General features: G+C 30.7%; 10 protein-coding genes and 1 non-coding gene across 11 annotated transcripts, besides 4 other annotated features; 7 read left to right on the plus strand and 4 right to left on the minus strand.

Moving 5' to 3' along the window:
* Positions 1–1,183: 1,183 nt before the first annotated feature.
* On the plus strand, positions 1,184–2,497 carry TVAGG3_0392310 (histone deacetylase class I, eukaryotic type family; the record flags this gene model as incomplete). The annotated part of the gene is made up of 1 exon (XM_001584215.2): positions 1,190–2,497. One exon carries the CDS (start codon positions 1,190–1,192, stop codon positions 2,495–2,497), a length of 1,308 nt encoding a protein of 435 aa, XP_001584265.1.
* An 829-nt stretch (positions 2,498–3,326) lies between these two features.
* Positions 3,327–3,642: a mobile genetic element.
* Positions 3,643–4,473: 831 nt separating this feature from the next.
* Positions 4,474–4,575: a mobile genetic element.
* Positions 4,576–4,964: 389 nt separating this feature from the next.
* On the minus strand, positions 4,965–5,707 carry TVAGG3_0392340 (uncharacterized protein; the record flags this gene model as incomplete). The annotated part of the gene is made up of 1 exon (XM_001584214.2): positions 5,118–5,465. One exon carries the CDS (start codon positions 5,463–5,465, stop codon positions 5,118–5,120), a length of 348 nt encoding a protein of 115 aa, XP_001584264.1.
* Positions 5,708–6,726: 1,019 nt separating this feature from the next.
* Positions 6,727–6,764: a mobile genetic element.
* Positions 6,765–7,685: a mobile genetic element.
* A 351-nt stretch (positions 7,686–8,036) lies between these two features.
* Positions 8,037–8,828, minus strand: TVAGG3_0392370 (ribonuclease inhibitor domain-containing protein; the record flags this gene model as incomplete). Its single annotated transcript, XM_001584213.1, has 1 exon — positions 8,037–8,828. One exon carries the CDS (start codon positions 8,826–8,828, stop codon positions 8,037–8,039), a length of 792 nt encoding a protein of 263 aa, XP_001584263.1.
* A 2,338-nt stretch (positions 8,829–11,166) lies between these two features.
* On the plus strand, positions 11,167–11,239 carry TVAGG3_0392380. Its single transcript has one exon. It is a non-coding gene; the product is annotated as a tRNA-Thr (tRNA).
* A 437-nt stretch (positions 11,240–11,676) lies between these two features.
* TVAGG3_0392390 (positive regulation of centriole elongation) lies at positions 11,677–13,080 on the plus strand (the record flags this gene model as incomplete). Its single annotated transcript, XM_001584212.2, has 1 exon — positions 11,696–13,036. One exon carries the CDS (start codon positions 11,696–11,698, stop codon positions 13,034–13,036), a length of 1,341 nt encoding a protein of 446 aa, XP_001584262.1.
* A 135-nt stretch (positions 13,081–13,215) lies between these two features.
* Positions 13,216–14,917, plus strand: TVAGG3_0392400 (uncharacterized protein; the record flags this gene model as incomplete). Its single annotated transcript, XM_001584211.1, has 1 exon — positions 13,216–14,733. One exon carries the CDS (start codon positions 13,216–13,218, stop codon positions 14,731–14,733), a length of 1,518 nt encoding a protein of 505 aa, XP_001584261.1.
* A 334-nt stretch (positions 14,918–15,251) lies between these two features.
* Positions 15,252–15,912, plus strand: TVAGG3_0392410 (uncharacterized protein; the record flags this gene model as incomplete). The annotated part of the gene is made up of 1 exon (XM_001584210.2): positions 15,252–15,842. The coding sequence occupies one exon, from the start codon at positions 15,252–15,254 to the stop codon at positions 15,840–15,842; it is 591 nt and encodes a 196-aa protein (XP_001584260.1).
* Positions 15,913–16,551: 639 nt separating this feature from the next.
* TVAGG3_0392420 (ankyrin 3, node of Ranvier (ankyrin G) family) lies at positions 16,552–17,016 on the minus strand (the record flags this gene model as incomplete). Its single annotated transcript, XM_001584209.2, has 1 exon — positions 16,552–17,016. The coding sequence occupies one exon, from the start codon at positions 17,014–17,016 to the stop codon at positions 16,552–16,554; it is 465 nt and encodes a 154-aa protein (XP_001584259.2).
* Positions 17,017–17,142: 126 nt separating this feature from the next.
* TVAGG3_0392430 (DNA replication origin binding) lies at positions 17,143–18,185 on the minus strand (the record flags this gene model as incomplete). The annotated part of the gene is made up of 1 exon (XM_001584208.1): positions 17,214–18,185. One exon carries the CDS (start codon positions 18,183–18,185, stop codon positions 17,214–17,216), a length of 972 nt encoding a protein of 323 aa, XP_001584258.1.
* Positions 18,186–18,243: 58 nt separating this feature from the next.
* TVAGG3_0392440 (histone-lysine N-methyltransferase protein) lies at positions 18,244–19,119 on the plus strand (the record flags this gene model as incomplete). The annotated part of the gene is made up of 1 exon (XM_001584207.1): positions 18,318–19,097. The coding sequence occupies one exon, from the start codon at positions 18,318–18,320 to the stop codon at positions 19,095–19,097; it is 780 nt and encodes a 259-aa protein (XP_001584257.1).
* Positions 19,120–19,310: 191 nt separating this feature from the next.
* Positions 19,311–20,968, plus strand: TVAGG3_0392450 (armadillo (ARM) repeat-containing protein family; the record flags this gene model as incomplete). The annotated part of the gene is made up of 1 exon (XM_001584206.2): positions 19,311–20,864. The coding sequence occupies one exon, from the start codon at positions 19,311–19,313 to the stop codon at positions 20,862–20,864; it is 1,554 nt and encodes a 517-aa protein (XP_001584256.2).
* Between the last annotated feature and the right edge of the window lie 46 nt (positions 20,969–21,014).

Consider the following 21,014-nt stretch of genomic DNA (forward strand, 5'->3'; position numbering starts at 1 on the left):
GAAATTCGTTTCTAATCCAAATTCTTCGATTTACAAAATTTATACATATCAACCAATCGATCAATTTCAAAATTACACTCGATTAGTGTATAATAGAGTCCCTTCAATCGATCAATCTGAATGGGACTTAATAATAGAATCAATGCGAGATTTTGTATCTGCAAATAAAGATATTGAATGGTATATTCATGTTAACACAGATGTTCTTCTTGACACTGACCAATTAATAGAATTTTTAAAGTATATGCAAGAAATTTCGAATCCAAAAACAGATATTGTTATTAAATCATCGATTAACGAGGTAAAAATGATGTCATACAAAGCATTCCTCATGTCAAGGTATGCAGTTGAAGTTTTTCTAAATTCAAATCCAAAGTACGAAATTTCAACTCAAAATTCACTTACTAAGATTTGTTTTAGCATTACTAATATGTCGTCAATTAAATCACCAATATTTTTCCCTGAATTTGAAAATATGGATTTCCAAATCAAATATTTCATGGGGAGACAGTTTATGAGCCAATGTGATAAAGTTGACGTTGTTCCTATACGGGACTCCATATTTATAACTATTACAAATAACAATATGCCTCTTTTTCAGATTCAGAACGTATTTGAAACTTCTCATTCATCAGATTTGCATTATGACTATACATCATCTAGAACATTTTGTTGGGATGACAAGCTACCTTATAATAGAACTTGGTTACGATTATAATTTTATCTTTCTTTCTTTTTGTTTGTATTTAATAAAAAATATAATCATGTATACTTACCTTAGTAATTTTTAACAGCTTATAGCTGGATTTATAGAGAACGCAATCCAAATGTGGAGAGATGTTCGAATTTTTTCGAACTTCCATGATAAATCAATAAATTAGAATATGTATAGTATCATGGTCATGTTGATGCCAAGATTCACTATAGATCGCTTACAATTATTGACAAATGTTGAATTTTTTTCGAATTTCCGTGATAAACCACCAATGTAGAATATGTACATTATCGTGTTCGTGTTGATGTTAAAATTTGTTAAAGTTTTGTTTCAATTACAGACAATTGTTGAGTTTTTATCGAATTTCCTTTATAACTAAATTGTATGAAATAAGTTCGTCAAATTCATCACAAAGGGATCAATTTCAAAATACGCATTGAAATGTTTACATATCGTCCTTCATTAAATTTATAAATGGCAGACGAAAAAAAGAAGCGCATTGTTTATTTTTACGATGAAGATGTCGGAAACTTCTTCTATGCGCCCAATCACCCTATGAAGCCTCACAGAATACGTATGGCACACAATCTTATTCTATCATATAATTTATTCCCTAAATTGCAAATCTATCGTCCTAAAAAAGCAACAGTCGAAGAATTAACAAGATTTCATACTCCAGAATATATCCAATTCCTTCAAATGGCAACACCAGATAATACACAGAATCAAGCTTGTCTTTTCGATAAATTTAACGTCGGCGAAGACTCCCCTGTATTCGAAGGACTTTTCGAATTCTGCCAAAGCTCAGCAGGAGGCTCAATTTCAGCTGCGCGCCATTTAAACTCCGGACACGCAGATATTGCCATTAACTGGGCTGGCGGTCTTCACCATGCCAAGAAGGGAGAAGCATCTGGATTCTGCTACGTTGCTGATTGCGTTTTAGGAATTTTAGAATTACTCGAAAGATACGACAGAGTCATGTATATTGATATCGATATTCATCACGGTGATGGTGTTGAAGAAGCCTTTTACACAACTGATCGCGTTTTAACAGTTTCATTCCACAAGTTCGGAAATGAATTCTTCCCAGGTACAGGGCATGATAAGGATATCGGTCTTGGCAAGGGAAGGCACTACGCAGTAAATGTCCCACTCAAAGATGGCATGGATGATAAGAGTTATCATTATATTTTCAAACCAATTATCAAACACTTGATTGAATGGTACAGACCACAAGCAATCTTCCTCCAATGTGGAGCTGACTCTCTTACAGGCGATCGCCTCGGTTCTTTCAACCTTACTATCCATGGACACGGCGAATGCGTTAATTACGTCAAATCTTTCAAGCTTCCAATGCTCGTTGCAGGCGGTGGTGGCTATACAGTTAGAAACGTCTCCAGATGCTGGACTTACGAAACAGCTGTTCTTCTTGACGAAGAAATCGAAGATAAGCTTCCTTACCATGACTATCTCGGCTACTACGGACCTGATTACAGGCTTGACCTTGTTCCTTCCAATATGGCTAACCTCAACTCCCAAGAATCTCTTGATCATCTTATCGAAAGTATTACAGAATCAATCAGACATCTTCCATGCGCTCCAAGTGTTCAACTCTGCCTCAAGGATCCAAAGAAACTCCTTGAAGATTCAGACGAAAGCGACAACGAGGAATTCGACGACAGACTCGCCTCGAGATACGTGAGGACTCGTCTGAAAATCAATACATTGTATAATGCTGAAGATGAGAATCCAGAAGAAGATCATGATGTTCCTTTGAATTAAAAATAGATTTTGTAAAAATTAATTTTTTATAATTCCTTTTTCTATATGATTAAGAACAATTGTTTGTATTGCTATCAAATCAATTCCTATTTTTCAAATTAATCGTTGATCATAGAAGAATTAAGAAGAACATTTTAAAAAAAAAATATAAAAAAATAAAGATTAGAAATTTAGTCTTTCTTCTTCTCATATGCCTATTTATTTTTAGAAATAAAGAAAGCAATCAAATTGCAGGGAAATTTATAACGTTGCACATTTTTTTGGGTCCCACATTTTCTTGAGGGTCCTGGGTATTATTTAAAACAGTTGTCCATAGATACACTTATATTTGAAATATTGCATGTGATGAATTTTTGGGGAATTTTGAATACTCTACAAAATCTACAATCGGCTTTATATCGTTCTCTTATCAAAATCAAACACACTCTTCAAAAAATTTCCTGGACTCAGAAAAATGTGCTACGTTATATGGTAAAATTGTATGTATTATTTTAAGCCGAGACCGACTAGACATTTTTTGACACTTTTTTTGGCTCATGAGTTTGCATTTCCAGAATCTAGTTTTGATGAAGAGTATCATAACAAATGCACTGAATTTTCAAGGTCAAACAACTTAAACTACTTTATTTCAAGCTGTTTTTTTCTTAGATTAAGACCAAACGGTGCAATCCGAATTAATTCAACGATTGATGATGTTAAAACATATACTACAACAAATAAATTTGATTCATGTTCCTCCGGATCACAATCTGGAGGTTCTCTCTACTTTGAAAGCAAAGGTGAATTTGTTCAAACAAAAAATTCATTCATTAACTCAGTCAAATTACTCTAAAGAGTAGTTTTTCAAAGATTCTCCAAATTTTCGAAGTTCTTTGAGGAATTACTCTTTAAAAGATTGTAATTACGCAATTTTAATACTAGATAGTAATATTACCGCAGCGACAGCCTTATAAAGGGCTGTTTTTCCAAGATAATCGAAAACTTCGAATATCTTGGAACAATTGCTATTTAAAAGACTGTAATTACGTGAACTTAATACTAGATAGTAATGTTACCGAAGCTACAGCCTTTTAAAGGACAGTTTTTCCAAGATATTCGAAAACTTCGAATATCTTGGAACAACTGCTCTTTAAAAGACTATAATTTGTATAAGCTTGGAATCCATTATAATCTACTTACTTGAAATATCTTCTTTTGAATATTATCAAAATACTTTGACAATATCCATAAGAAAGAACCTCAAATAAAGTAAAATATCCAAGATTCTGATGGGCAATGACTATATATTTACGAATATTTGCAGTTTTAAGAAATATTTTGTAATTTAAATTTGGACTTATATTTTGAATTTTTAAAATTCGTTTGATTTAGTTTTGTTGTATATCATTGATAACAATATAAGTAATTCGATATGATCTATCAATATCAGCCCGCATTTCCGTATTTATTTGTTTAATAATTTTAATTTATTTATGATGCTTTTTTGATTTAAAAAATAACTATTGGAGATAATGTATCTGACATATTTCTGGCTTTCTAAATCACACTTACAGATTTTGAAGCCAAGAATAAAAACTCTCTCGTTGACTTACTTGAAATGTACGTTTAAAAAACGATTATTTAACAAAACTGGAATTCGAGTACGATTATTTAACAAAACTGGAATCGACTCGATTTCATGGAATCATTAAAAGATAATTGCCGAGTCTCCATGCCAACTGGAAACTTCAAAAAGTTTTCTAGAAACAGAAGACGTTAAAATATATGAGTTATAATAAAATAAAAAGAATTCTATAAAATTTCTCCTGAAGTTTGATTATAATTGAATTATTTTTATCATCCAAAAATTATCTTGAGAAAGTGAGGAGCATTTAAGGAACTTTTAGCTATTTCAGGATAGGGAGACATCAAGGATGAAGAATTAGGAGGGAGATCCTATGAAATTTACTTTTTGAATTGAATCGATTATCAATTAAGGATGCACTTACGCCCATATGACATGACCTTCAAATATGGTGTTCAAGGTTAATATTCAATGGCACTTCACGCCAGTTGTCAGGAATTCAAATTAAAGTCAGCCTGGAGTAAAATCCTTTGGCTGATTTGAATTTTGAGAAATTTCTTGAAAATGATCACTTTTCAAACTTTTGCCAGGGGCACGAAGCAACACAAAACAGTCTGAAAAGCGTAATTCAATTGCATATGATTATTTTTGCTTCTAATGTCGAACAGGATTTGAATCAAAAATATATTAAAGATTTTGTTATGCATTGCAAGTTGAAAACAAAAAGCGACAAGCTATGTATACATCAATTTTTGAAACTACCATATAATCTTGTAATTCGAAATATTGTATAGTTAAAAAAAATTACGCCAAATTTGAGTCTTCAGCTTACAAGTGTAAAGATATGATATAAAATTGACATTTGCAAACTATTCTATTCAAATAGTCCAATAGTATTATTTTCTGAGTATTTGTTCCCGAGATTTTGATACTATAGTATTTTTTTAAAAAAACTATCTTATGTATATTTGATATGTTAAAAACATAACTTTTTAACTTTCTCAAGAAATAAAAATAAATTTTTATTCAAAACAATATAAATTCAAGGTTTATTTCTTATTCAGCTTTTTCGCATTTTCCACAGAACCTCTTGGTGACGCAGGCCTTGCAGGAATCGAACTTCAGCATGTAGAATGGAACAAGTGCCAAAAGATTCATGATTAAGAGGCCAAGGAAGTAGTCTGGAATTGAGAGGAATAAGTAGAACAAGAACATGAAAATGAACATGTTTGTGCAAATACCTAAAAATCTCTTTTCAAGAACAGAGCTGATTGCAGAGTTGTATAAGTTACTAATAACGAGGACTATTGTTGCGAACCATGAGGATATTTCCTTTAAGTCGTGGTGTGGAGCATCAGCGATATCCGATGGATTGATGATTTTGAACAAAATTGGTGTCCACATTGTTCTTGAGAAATAAAGTAAAGCAATAATTGCAAGGCCTGAGTATGTTGGGATGGATAAGTACACAAGGAGAAGATAAATTAAGTTAATAAGAACAAGGAAAACAGCTCCTCTCCATTTAGCTGTGCCAAAGGCAATTATTGCTTCGAATTTTGTGATCTGATCTTCATAAGGAAGTAAGCGATCATAGAGATGCTTAGCAAAAGTTTTTGCTGCTTCTATTCAAAATTACTTGATATTTTATCACACAACGATAAAAAGTGACATGAAAAGTGCTAAATTCTTATTAAAAACTAAAAATATTGGTAAAATTGTTGCATGCTAAGATCAGTCATAATGTAAACCTCTCAATTTTATTGTCGTGGGAAGTATCTCAATTCCTTCAAAAAAATTGAAAAACTATTTAATTTTAAAAATATAATACTTTTAATTAGTTAATTAATTGGAGATATTTTTAAAAAATCACTTTTGATAATACTTTTGAGAACTTTAATTAAAAAAATATATTCAAAAACATCCAGGATATCAAGAGGGAATTGTTCCTTATGAGGTATATAGTTATGATGTATACCTCATAAGGAACAATTCCCTCCTTAAAATCGTAGACATTTTTATACTTATTAATCAACCATTCAAAATATATAAAATTTGATCATAAATAAAATCGTTTTAAATTACTTCTTCATTTAAATTATAACAATTATTTTTGGTTTTATATTTTTTTGGATCAAATCCATTTTAATAGAATTTATATACTATTCATCTATTAGTAAACACTACCGTATATTATTTTTTAAGCTATCTTATTTTTTGAACTTTTATTCAAATCTTTGGTCGCAAGAAGAATTGCATGATAAATAAAAACATTTAATCAAAGTCAATTTTATTTTTCATATTCAAATGGACTGAGTGTTAACATTTAACGTTTTTTGCTAATTGTCGTCAAAAATTAGGCGTAAAGCAAAAATTGATATTTCATATGGTTTTATGATAGATAAGCATTATATTCCCACTCATTATATTCGTAAATTTTGAGGTTTATCCTTCGCTTTTAAGATCATTGAATTTGATTTTTATATAAAATAGTTATATATTAGAAAATAATATGAGTTTATGTGATATTATTTTTCAGAAGATTTTGTGTTCTTCTTCAAAATTTTATTTTTTATTAAAAAGAATCTTTACAAAATATACATTTACTTTAATTAATATTTAAAAACGTGCTCTATCAAAAGTTCCAAAAATTCAATATTTTAGCTTTTCTGAGGTGTCACTTTTGATGAATTTCTGTTTACAACAATACTTCATATAATATACACATGTTCATGTAAAAACTTTTTTCCAAAATCCTCAGGAATTAAGGGATTTTTGAATTTTAAGAATTTTTTTCGAATTTTTTCGAAAAAAAAATATTTTCAGAACAGCCTTAACGGCTAAGATTTAGGAACAATGTTAAGTATCAAAAAGAAAGGAGGTCTGATATAGACAACATATATCGTTGAAGGTTGAAAAAATCTCTAATATTTGAGCCCAAAATTTCAAATTTTAATTTTTTGAAAAAAGAGGCCACCCGTATGCACGTTTATTTGAGAGGAGGAGGTTTATATTTTTGAAAGGGTGAAACATTATGAATATGTTAATTATATAATAATATGTATTATTATAAAAAAGAAAAAATAAAGCACGTTAAAATTTTTCTTTCTTGATTTTTTACAAAATCTACTTAGAATTATGCAAAATATGACTAAATAATTATAAATTTCAAGTTAAATTTTAATTTTGATAAATAATTTAAATTTCAAAATATCAAGTTCAGTTCGACTATGTATGTAGTAATTCCTCAATAAAGTGCCAAAACCCTATTAAAATATATGAACATTTTCAACATTTTAATGTTTTTATTTAAAAATTTGTTGGAATATGAGCTTCAAACAATTATTATGTAAATAAAAATAATTAAATATATGTATTTATTCGTATTACAACCGTAGTAAGTCGATTCTTCCTTTCTTCTACTGAGGTTTGAATTTGATTTCGAATTGTAAAGAGATTCAAAGGGAAAATACTAGCGGATAAAAACTACCTCCATGAAAGGGTCATAATGGAGTCAAGTTGTATTTTTTGATATTTTTTGCTTTTCGAGCCTAAATAGGTAGCCAAGATAATGCCTAAAATAAGGTTCTAAATTCTGAAGTTTACATGATCCTCTCGTGTGCACCCTTAATATTTTTATTAATTTCATACAAAAAGTAATTTATTTATTGTTTATCCAGAGCTGCAAACACATCTACTAAATGTTTACATGAACAGTGCGATTATACAAATCATTCTTTGTATTTTTTATCTAATATACCTATAATTCATTTCAATTTTTTCTCAAAATCATCGAATTAGTTTTAGAAACTTTCTTGAATGTTATGTACAGTTAGATCGATTATTTGGATCATATATATTTCAATGCAACGGGTAAAGTTTCTCTAAACTTTGAATCAATAAAAATATGAAAGCTAATTTGGTTAAATTATATCTATAATAGCTTTCAAAATATGAAGTTGTGATTTAGGATCTAATTCAAGAAGCTAGGAACATTAGAGCATATTTTCCTCTTGAAAGGTGATTATTAAAGTTAAATTGTTGATTATCTTGAATCTCTTGATTATATGGTTTTTCTTGCTTTGCAATGCTTTCAATTGAATCATTTGTTTTACATGGGTTAATTACGTTTCTCCTATAGAATGTATTATATTTAAAGCCGCATAATACATATACAGCTTTGACTTGTTGATAAAATGAACCTCTTCTACTAGTTGAAACACTGCTGCCATTATAATATACATTAATATTTTGGATATTATTCGAAACAAGCATTGAAGATATATCTGTTTCCATAAATAGAGTAATATTAATAAGGCTTTTAAAAACTGAGGATCCAAATATTATGTCTGGTTGATAAAGGATCAAATTGCCAGAATTTTTGCAATCGTATAAAGCATATGATTCAATGTTTGTTATGAATGGAAATGTTGTATTGATATATACTTTAGAGCATCCTTGGAAAGCATAACTTCCAATGGACAATATATTAATAAAATTCAAATTGCCGGTCAAATTATAGCAACCATAAAATGCATAACTTCCAATTCTCTTGATATTTCCAATATTGATAATTGTTTCCAAATAATTGCAGTTTTCAAAAGCTCTATTTGAAATATTGACAACATTACCAAAATCTACAGGACCTCTAAATTTTGATGCTGAAAATGCACTTGATCCGATACTTGAAACATTCCTAAATGTAATATTACCTTCAATGACGCAGTTTGAAACGGAATTTGATTCGAAAAAATCGACATTTGTAAACATCAATGATGTGCTAATGTTGACTCTTTCAAAAGCACTACTTTTAATTGTATGTACATTAATAAAATTCAAATCTATGGATATATTTGAAGAAGAAAATGCACGTGATCCAACGATGCTTACATTTCTTATATACAACGGATCATGAATGTTGCATCCATAAAAAGCATATTCTCCAAGTTTGAGTATATTTTTTAGAGAAATACGGCTTTCTAATAAGTTACTTGAAACAAAGGTATAGGGATCAATTATTCCAATATTGAGAAAAGTAATGGAGGTTTGATGTATTTGACTTGACCAAAAGGAATGATCACTAATAGAAGATATATTTTCGAAAGAAATATCACTCGTGTTTATCTGACTACACCAAAATAGATCATCTCCAATAGATTGTATATTGACAAAATCTAAAGAAGATTTATTTATTTCAGTGGACCAAAATACATTATCTCCAACATATTGTATACATTTTCAATAGAAATTGAGGAGTCATAAATTTTTGAATGCCAAAAAGCATAATTTCCAATGTTTTCGACATTATGCATAGATAATAAACCTTGAATCGTTGAAGACTTAAAGGAATACGCTCCAATAGTTTTTACATTAATGAAATAAACTGGTCCATGAAACTTACAGCCACAAAAAGCGTTATCATTTATTATTTGCACCTTTTCGAAATAAACAGGCCCTGATAGTGATTGACTATCAAATGCACTATCACCAATGAATGTAACATTACTAAAATTTAAACCTTTCAAACCGTTGCTATTTTGAAAAGCATCTTTACCAATGAATTTAACATTTTGGAAAAATACAGAGCCATTAAGCTTGGATCCGAAAAAGCAATTATCTTTTTCAAGTTTCTCTCAAAATTGAATAGAAAGTATTTTAAAATTTGAAAACATTCAATTTATAAAACATATTTTTATAGTTCTTTATTCTAAAATTAGTTTATTGGGTTAAAAAGTTAATGATAATCGGACAATTATGAAAAGCTGTTCTCAGAAAAATATTTGTGTTTGTTGGAATTCCAATTATTTCAAACTATTTTGATCGTTACAAATTCATTTAAAATGGTACCCAAAAATAATTTTTCAAAACTTCATTAATAAGGTAAATTTCGAATAAAAATATATAAATGGATGAAAAGGGATTCAACATTCAATAATTATGCTCTATTAATGATATCAAAATGAGTAGTAGCCACTCATATGTAGTGGAAAACAATTATTCGTGCAGAAATTTAGGATTATTTCACTTTACACGGAAATAAGAGGACAAGTGATTTGAAAACTAATGACATTTCAATTTGATGATTTTTATACTTGGAACCATCCATGAATTAAAGAAAATTCAATTTTATAAAGCAAATAAGATTATTAAAGAATATCCGGATTTTAAATAGATGTATGAAATATAGTTTTGGTTCGTTATGCACTTTTGAATTTTACAGTCAGAAACAACAACTCTAAATTCATCTTTGTTTTTTAGCTTTTCGATTCCATAACCTTCATATGACACATCACTCTGACAATTTATTGCTCTTAAAGTTCCACCTCCACTAACGATTTGAGTTGGAGAGTTTATCAAAAAGCAATCTTGTATTGTCAGAGTTGATCCAGTAGATGACAAAAATGAATAAAATATTCCTGAGTGATTGATGAAATTACTTTTCGAAATTGTTTTTTGTCCGAACCACAATTCGAAGTAATTATGATCAGTAATATCAATACATTGAATGTACGAGATCGTGGATCCATAAAATGGATTCCAAATGCTTACACTACCTGCTCCAGACTCCCCAAAACTATTTGAGGCATTTAAATGTTTGATATCGTAGAGCAGCATATTCACATATACGGCACTATCACCTCCTTTGGTTGAATCTGGACCGCATTTAAATAAAGAATTCGTTTCAAAATTGCATTTTCCTTCTGAAGCATAAAAGCAATTTCCAAAATGTGCATCTTGATGTTGACGAACATAGCATCCCTCAAAGTAAATGTTTGATATGAGGCTAATCGAATTACGGAAAATAAAAGCCCCGCCATGATCCTCAGCTTGACAATAATGAAATTTACAACAAAATATATGAATTTTGATATTATTAATAACGAGTGCACCACCATTTGAAGTTGAGGATATTCCATCGAAGAGAGAATTGGATATTAAAGTTTCATAATGATCAGTTGTCAATAATGATAGGAGCTATTTATCATTATAAATTTTTCTCGATTTATCTTAAATTTAGTGAATGATTGGTGCATGATTATTAGATATTGTTACGGTTGATTTATAGCGTAAATAATCATATATAAGACTTTAAAACCCTTATTGTAAAGCCTGCGTAGCATAGTGGTTATTGCGTGCGCCTTGTAAGCGCAAGGTCGCCGGTTCAACTCCGGTCGTAGGCATAAATTTTTGAATTTTTTCCTAACTTAGGTTAAATAGCTATTTAAATAGCTTTGTGACAAGCATAAAGTTAACTTTGTACCAATAATACTCTTTATTGAAAGTAAAATCATTTTATTGTTTAATTTTTCACGATATTTTTTTTATGAGCCAAGAAAATTTTACCGAACATGAGCTTTTGTTAGTTGGATAGAGCAATTAATAAGAATTATTGCTGAAACACCCTTAAGGTTCATTTCAAAGCTCAAATTCATTCAGTTTTTCTTGGAAAAGTTGCAACCGTTGCAACCTCAGGAAAATAATCGGCGTACACTGAATTTGTCTTAACTTTTTGGCCGTATATTTGTGATGAAATTTATACATGATCTGCAATAAGATTTCATGATCTTAAAATTGAGTCCGGTGAAAAAGTGAAATGAAAAAGCGGTGAAAAAAAGTTTTTCGATTATTTTTCTTTAATGCAGAAACGTAACCTATTCCAGCAATATTTCAACGACGGCGTCAATCTCATCAAGAATGCCGTTGCTATGGATAATGCCGGCCAGTACGAGCAAGCAAAGAATTATTACAATCAAGCTGCTGCCAAGTTTAACTTGGCCAAGAAGCAAGCAGGCCCACAAACATCCGAAAACCTTCTCAACAAGGCTACAGAACACGCCGAACGTTGCACTAAGAGAGCATCTGAGTTAGATAATATACAACCAGCGGCTCCTTCAGCAGCCGGAGGATCCAGCGGTGCAGCCCAAGCCTCTAAGCCGAGCAACAAGAAGCAAGGCGGCGGCGGTGGAGGCGGCGGCAAGGATGGCAAAGAAAACGACGAAAACAGCGAATTCGAAAGTCGTATGGCAAGCGCCATCCTTGTTGAAAAGCCAAACATCAAGTGGGAAGATGTTGCTGGTCTTAACGAAGCTAAGCGTTCTCTTTACGAAGCTGTCATTTATCCAATCAGATTTAAACAGTTCTTCGTCGGTGAGCGTACCCCATGGAGAGGTATTCTTCTTTACGGCCCACCAGGTACAGGTAAATCCTACTTAGCTAAGGCTACAGCTTCCGAAGCAAATAACTCCACATTCATTTCTATTTCTACATCCGATCTTGTTTCCAAGTGGCTCGGTGAATCCGAAAAGCTTATCCGTGCTCTTTTCGATACAGCCCGTAAATCTGCTCCAGCCATTATCTTCATCGATGAAGTCGATTCACTCCTCAGTGAACGTAGCGAAAATGACTCTGAATCATCCCGCCGTATCAAGACAGAGTTCCTTGTCCAGATGGATGGTGTCGGCAAGTCAATGGAAGGACTTCTTGTTCTTTCCGCTACAAACACACCATGGATTCTCGATCCCGCTGTCAGACGTCGTTTCGAAAAGAAGGTTTACATTCCTCTCCCAGACTTCGAGGCTAGAAAGGCCATGGTTACACTCAGATTGAAGGGAACACCTCACAACATTACACCAGACCAGGCTGAGAAGATCGCTCACATGACAGAAGGCTACTCCGGTGCAGATATCAAGATTCTCTCTCGTGAAGCTTCAATGCTCGCTATTAGAAACCTTATGGATAAGCAGGAATGGTTCCGCATGACAGAACGTGGTACAGTCGAGGCTTGCGCTCCAAACGCTCCAGGAGCAAGAAAGTGGAGCCTCAGAGATCCAGATTTCCCAGCTGATAAGATCGAATCTCCACCAGTTAAGTTCGAGGACTTCAAGGAGGCTATCTGCAAGATCCACCCAACAGTTTCTCCAGCCGAACTTGTGAAATACCAGACCTGGACTAACGAATTCGGTTCTGAAGGCAATTAAGATAAATTATTGCGAGAAATTGTCCTTAAAATATACCTCTAATAACACGTTTTTACAAAACAAATACTTTTTTTGTAACAATATTTTTTTCATTTTAATTGTTTTTTGATTTTGTTGACCAAAACATCAACAAAACACTTTAACTCTCTAAACTTATAGCAATTGTCTCTTCATTATTTATGAAAAATTCATTTGATGAAACATTAAAAGATATTGAAGATCAAAACCAAAGGAAATTACATAAAGTTCTTGATCTAGAAACAAGGTTTGTTCAAGTTCAGATGCCTTTTAATCCATTTGAACTAATTTCATTACTTGATTCTTTTTGTGAGCTTGATCAAGACGAAAACAATCGAAATAGAAATCAATTTATCGATATGTGTTATAAAATTAACAAGAAATTAAACCAATACCAACAGAATTCTCAGTTATTTCATATTCTACAAGATCACAACAACTATTCAGATATTTTATACAAATATTTTCAATTGTTTAATGATGAAGATTTGTTGATAGGCATTTGTACAGCATATAGTTATATTTCAACAAATGATGATTTAAATTTACTTCAAGTTTACTTCCATCCAGACATTGTTGACTTATTACTTCAGAGAATTCTTGATACCGATAATATTTTTACAGAATCAGCCAAAAACACAGAAATGCAAAATATATTCCTTACTAGTTCAAAAAAGGTACAAATCCAATCAAGATTATTACTCACTCTTTACAACTTATGCTATTCCAAGCTTTTTCCTATTGAAACTATTTTTGAAATTAATAACGAAATTTTACACTTTTCTATGCAGTGTAGCAGCTCCATCCAACAGTTTGTTTATCATGTATTGGTTGGAACAAGTGTTTATGTTGCTCTTTTTGATGAAGAAAATGGTTCTTTACATATGGATTTTTACAAAAACATGCAAATCAGTATTTACAACATTTTGGAGCTCGATGACATCAGATTTCACTTGGAAATATACCAGGTGTATATAATATTGATACAAGCTATGAAATCCAAGAAAATTGATGCAAATATGAGTAGTTTTATAGAAAAAATGATAGCATTGATTGAAAACCTCCCGGATCCATCAAGTGACTACTACAGTCTAATAAGATATGATTTTATTCAGTATTATATGGAATTATTAACTGAATTTTACAAATTAGAAGATGGAATGGGATTTATCAATAATAGTTTGGACTGGGACTTGCTATGGCAGAAGATGTATGGTTATGATCAAGAATGCAACAAAATGTTCTTTAATAAAATTACAGATCTTGTTCTTATAGATACAAGCCAAATTCAGTACTTCAATATCTTTGAAAAGCTTTTATCTGTGTATGATGATATGGATACTGACAGTAAATGTAAGATTTTGTCGATTTTTGCGGTTTCATTTTTCGAATTGAACCCTTATCAGATAGATATGCTTCTTTCAACTGAATTTTTATCATCAGCAGAGATGTTAGCAACAAATGATCCTATCAGTTCTTTTAATTATTTGACTATTTTCGATCAACTTTTTGAGAGAGTAATGGCAAGCGATGAACTTAAGTTTAAATACGGAGAACAGTTCTATGATCTCTCTACAATTGAAGAAATCGAAAATATTGCTGCTATTGACAAAAATTATGAGAAATCAGCTGTTCTATGTGAAACAATACTTGAAAAGGCCAAGATTGATGATGACTGAGTCTATAAAATGATCTTCCAAAGCCATTTTTTAAAGAAAATTAAATTCTTATTAAATTTAGATTAGAATAGATATATTGTTATATAATTGATGTTTCTTCATGAATAAAAATCATATTATCTTCTTTAACTATATAATGTAGATTAAATTTCCACGATTTCCAGAAATTTATGTTGAAAAAGCCCCTCATCCAATACTCTTTGCTTAACATTTAATCTATTGTTGTTTTATGATTAATTATATTAATAAACTCGAGTTAGTTCAATTTTTTATTTGTGAACTTTCTTAAATTAATTTAAAAAGAAACCATTAAAACGATAATGCAGAATTATTCATGTTTGTCATTTTCTTTGTAAGTCGGTTTTCTCACAAATTTAATTGAGAGCATTATATTTTGATATTCATCAGTATTTTGGTTTGTAACTATAATTGGTTAATTTTTTTGTTAAGATTTTTCTTAGATCATACAAAAACTTGAATGTGAATAATAATTTATCAGAAAAAAAAATTTAAATAATATGTTTGTCTTGTATTTAGTTGCCCTTGCTTCATCTTCAAATGATGATTCATTAGAAAAGAACATACTCGAAGAAGTATCATCAGAATCAACAACAGTTGAAACCCAGGGTAACGCATCTAAACCAGAATTTGGTGTATATAATACTACGATTGAGTATGAATCTTATTATTATAGTTTAACACCAAGTGTTACAAAAGGAAATATATCAATCAGTGCAGTAACAAAAGTCAAAACAATTTCAGTAACTCAAGTATTAATTAACCGTGAAACACCACCACCAACTCCAACATTACAATACAAATTTGTTTTTCTAAAGCCATATATTCTAGTAGGAGTCCCTGCATTAATATTGTTCTTAATAGGAGCAATATATGCAATCTTCTGTATGAGAAAAACATCTATTAATTATGCAAATTATCTCAAAAATTTGAGCAAGGAGAAAGCCAAAAATAATAATAGAGATGATGATTCGATGGATGTCCTTGACAGAAGACCTAAGAGAAAGAGAGCTGCAACAAAAGTTGAGAAAAAGCCGTCTAGACAAAGAATTCCGAAGAGATCAACAACAGTACGTCAGCATCGTCATTAAGCATGAAATTGTCTTTTATTTTTATTATGTCTTTATTTTGCAACAATTTTAACTAAATATTCCAAAATAAATTAGATAATTCTTGATACAAATACCTCTGTGTTAACAATCAAATGCGGTTATTTGATTTTATGGCTTAATTAAATTTGATATAATATTTTTATTTGAAAGCAATATAAGTTGTTAGGACTGATATATTACCTTGAGTTTAACATTACATATGATTCTTGAACTCTGAAATTGAGATTTCATATTTGATTTGAGATCCCTACTGTTGAATAGTTATATTATCGAAATAATTTATATAACATACTTCACATATGATTATTCTTCTATACATTGACATTTATAGCTCATTGCTCAGTAAAATTAATGAGATCTTTAATTTGCTTGTAAGAATTCTTATAATTATGAGATGATATCTAATATTTGATTGTAAAAACTTAAAATAATGGATTGCTTGAATTTATAAATTGATTTTTATTTAAAATTTTTAAAAATACAATATTAGTCGCCTAATTCCTTTATGATCTTATTTTTCTGTTCTAAGAAGCTCTTATATTTGGGCTCTGAAGAAACGAAAAGTTCGAAAACATCAATAACTGAGTATCTTTTCATTTCTACAGCCAAATGCAAAGCTGTTTTATGATCAATAGTTTGAACAGTTATATCTACACCTGAGATAAGTAGTTGTTCAACAATTAAAAAGTTACCTGCGAAAGATGCAAGATGAAGTGGAGTGTTCAGTTAAAAATAGAAGAATATTATAGTCATCAACAGCTTCCGGATCAGCCCCTGCATTAAGAAGTTTATGAAATATCGATAAAGTTCCATTTTGTGCAGATTCATGTAAAGGAGTTCGTTTGTCTCCATCACGTGCCATAACATTTGCACCTTGTTCAAGTAAGTAAATTAAACAAAATTCGCTGCCATATCCTGCTGCAATGTGAAGTAAAGAGGTTTTTAAGCCTTTCCACGTATTAATAGATGCCTCTTGAAATACTTCATCAATAGGCACTACGCTTGGAACGTATTCCTTTAATTTGTCAAGATCGTCTTCTTCGATATATTTGCATATATCTGCATGAAGTTTCTCTCTTTCTTCCTGTTCTTGTAGTTGTCTTTGCCTTTCCTGCTCTTTAGCAAGAGCTTTACTACGCGATCCAGGAAACATTAATAAACAATGAAATTTAGTATCAATAAACATGAAATATACCTGAATTCACATAGTTGTATCTATTCCTAAATAGTTTTGAATTCGATATAATTTTATGAAAAAAATTATTCTCAAAAGATTAGAAAATGTATGATAATAAAAAACATTAAAGAGTATAAACTTTCATTTTTAACAATAATAGTAGTAAAAATAATTTATTGCTTATCTGTAGAAGGAAATAGTCTTTCCATCAAAGCAGAAAGTTGCTGCTGAGAAAGAGGAATTGTATATAAATCGGTATCCTTCTTCTGAGCAATAAGTTTGTGGTCCAAAAATTCATTCTTTTGAGTATTGAATGAATCACGCATTCTAATAAATAATTCTGCCTGTGCCTTATCTTGCCATGCTGATGCCGTTAAGCCTTTGCCAGTTTTCATTTGATATTTGGCCAAAACACCAAAAACGACTCTGGCGGTCTCTGTAAGAGTTTTGAGGACGATATCGTAACGCTCGATAGAATCTAAGACAACAGCGCTCTTAGCTGACATTGTAAATCCGATTTCTTGGGAATATAATCTGTTTGTATTGACATTAATTGTAAAGAATTTCATTGAAGTGTAGAAATTTAATGACCAAAGAGGGATACGATCTAAACTTGCAATTAAAAAGATATTACTTGAGTTTGCGATTTCAATTAAATCTCTTCTTGTATCATCATCGCTCATGCAGTCATCATCGATGCAGTGGACAATAATAAAAGCATAGCGGCGTAAAGTTCTGAGAGATCTATTAAGCGTGTCAACATTTTTCTTAACTTGTTCCAAATCACATAATTGAGAAATAGCATTTTGGATTAACCTTGGTTGTCCTGAGAATCCATCAACTTCGACAACATATCCTTGGTCAACTAACATATCTTCAGCAAATGCACGAAGAAGTTCGATTTTAGAGCCCAATCCGTAAAATAATAAAGGAAATCTCTTTAATATTTCATTCCAATGTTCGAAATATTGCTCGAATGGTTCTGGATCAAATGGTGGTTGTGCTTCAATTGATACAGCTGATCTATCGAAAGCTCCAGCCATTTTGTTTTCGTTCTCGTTCTTACGTGTCTTTTTGTTCTTTATTGAGTGCAGTTGGAAGTATTTCTCGAAATCTTGTACCACAGGTTCATTTTGCTCTCCCATTTTTGGTTTACAAAAAAATCGTCGTTTAAACTTAGAAATCTAATGGATATAATTGGATCTTGTCTTTGTTAATTTATTTTTCAAATTTTCTCCTGTCTGTTTATTCTTGAAATATTTTTTTTCCCCGCGCATATGGAGAATACATCAAATCCACCTCCAAGCGCAGAAGTTGTAGATAAAAATGCTGGCTTGAAAGAGTCACTCACTAAATGTGGACGTTTTACAGAAATTAAAACAGAAAATCCGGATATTAGACGTAAATTTTTCACAAGACATATGAAATCCGTTTTCCAGAAAGACTTAACTTACAAGAGATTCCCAACTGATAGAGAATTCCCTAGTTTCATTTGTTCTGGTCGTGATCTTGATGATAAAATCGTTGTTCATCCAAAAGATTTTCAGAGTATCCGATCACAATTAAAATATTTACGATTTGAAAAGAGTGGTATTCACCTCTGGGGTGTTTTCTCTGCTTGTTATTTTGCTCCTGGCGAGCCAATCGTGGAATATACAGGTGAACTTGTTAGATTATCTGTTACAGAAGCAAGACAGAAATATTACGAAACAGAGGGTAATCATGGCTCATATATTTTCAGACTTGATGACGATTTATATATTGATGCTACTCATAAGGGAGGAATTGCTCGTTTCCTTAACCATAGCTGCGATCCGAACTGTAAAACATGTGTTGTTGAAGCAGGAGGACAGCGCCATATTGTAATTTTCGCAAAAAAGAAAATCGAGCCATTCGAAGAGTTGACTTATGATTATAATCTTCCGTACGAATCCAAAGAAAAAGCTATTGTTTGCTTATGTGGATCGCCAAAATGCAGAGGTTACCTTAATTATACAGATAAAAAAGATATAGAAAACGAACCAGATGATATACCATACCCTGTTAACGAATCATAATAAAATGTTATAAACTATAGTGTATTTATATAATTATTTCAAATATTTTTCAAATTCAATTTGATTCATGGCTTAATCTTTTAGATATGAACAGAAAATAGGAATGGGATGATAGGCTATGCCAAATACTAACAGTTATAACTCTTCTTTGTTCATTACAATAATCACAATCCTGTTTTAGTGATGATTGTTGTCAAAAAAAAGTTTTATGAAATGCAATTCAAATTAGAGCCTTCTGACGATATTAAAGGCGAACAATTAGATGATGATAAGGAACTAGAGACCTCTTTCCTTAAAGAGATTGATATTATGCGGTCAGATATCGATTTTGACACGTTTAATAATCAAATTATTAAAATTCAATCTTACATTTCTGTAAATCCAGAGCTTGTGAAATTACTAACCAACATGGATGACTTCGAACTGTTTTTCGAGAACAGAATAATCGATTTAATACAAAATGGATTAAATTCTATCGAAACAATCAAATTATTCAACAATATTGTAGTACAGATTAACAGAGAGATTTTCGTACAAGAAGACTTTTTTGATTTACTTTTATCTCAGTTATTTGCAAATGAAACAGAAATTTCGCTCAAGCACTCAATTTTAATGCTTATATCAAATCTTGTAGTTGATAATAGAGATATTGCAATAGGATTGTATAATCAAAATCTTCACAACGAAATAATTAATTTTGTTACCTCAACAGAAGGCACTCCATACTACGATCAATGTCTTATTTATTTGAGTACAATATTTGAATCATTCTATTATTACGATATTGAAGACAACACGATATATTTAAATTTTTTCCAATATATAATTGAAAAGCATCAAATTCATTTACAAGGAATACTTTCATTTATATGGTCATTCATAAAAGAATCTAGGTTTGAAGAAACAGATGATTATTCGTTTTTTAAAACACGAAATTTTTTAATTCAGCTAAATGACTGCTTAAATAACATTGACAATCTAGAAATTATCTTAAATATACTTATATTCTTTATTGAAGAGGATGATGCTCAAAGTTTCTTCGAAGAAATGAAGAATATTAATGAAAACAATCCCACAATTGCTTTTTCAATGATTGACAGTATATTGAATGTTTTATTCAACAGGGAAATGAAATCAATTGATACAAAATGGCCAAATTCGCTTTTTATAAGATTAATAACCAAATGTATTAACTTTGAAGATATGTCAGGCTTCTGTCTTTTGTTTACAGAAGATATGTGCCAATATATTGATTATTGCTCCCAAGCTCTTGATTTTCATATTAAATATGAAATTGTTGATTTATATCAAACAATTCTTAATATTCATGAGAACAATCCAACAATTTTTCTTCATATATTCAAGTATTCCCACTTTCAACAAATGATTGAACTGATTGATGGTGATAACCCTGATTTGTGTCAAAAAATCATCAATTTCTTCTTTCATTTCACATGTATTGCAGAAAGAAATAACTACATGTTCAATGCTGACCCAGAAGTTGTTCCATTTCTATTAAAAAATGTAGATGAGCACGAATATATTAACTATGTTGAGATTTTAGAACTTTTTAATACGACAGATTTCGCAAGTTTAATGGAATCTGCTCTAGAACTGATTGATGATGAAAAATACACAGAATTTTGCGACATTTTTTATCAAAAAATTGAAAACTTCAACAATAGAGAACAAACATCAATTCCTTTACCGGATTATATTTTTTCAAAGCCAGTAGATCTTGATTACTTTGATTCTGTTTTTGATTGAAGAAGATTTATAACAAAACTTGTCATTTGATTATGATTTTACTCATTAGTATTATTTGTTTGAATTTTATATTATAAATGTTTCTTTACTATTATATTCAGTTGCAATATGAAGGGCGGTTTTTCCATATTTATTTTTTTCATTGATATT

This window comes from Trichomonas vaginalis, chromosome V (genome assembly GCF_026262505.1).
Source record: "Trichomonas vaginalis G3 chromosome V, whole genome shotgun sequence".
Classification (NCBI taxonomy): domain Eukaryota; phylum Parabasalia; order Trichomonadida; family Trichomonadidae; genus Trichomonas; species Trichomonas vaginalis.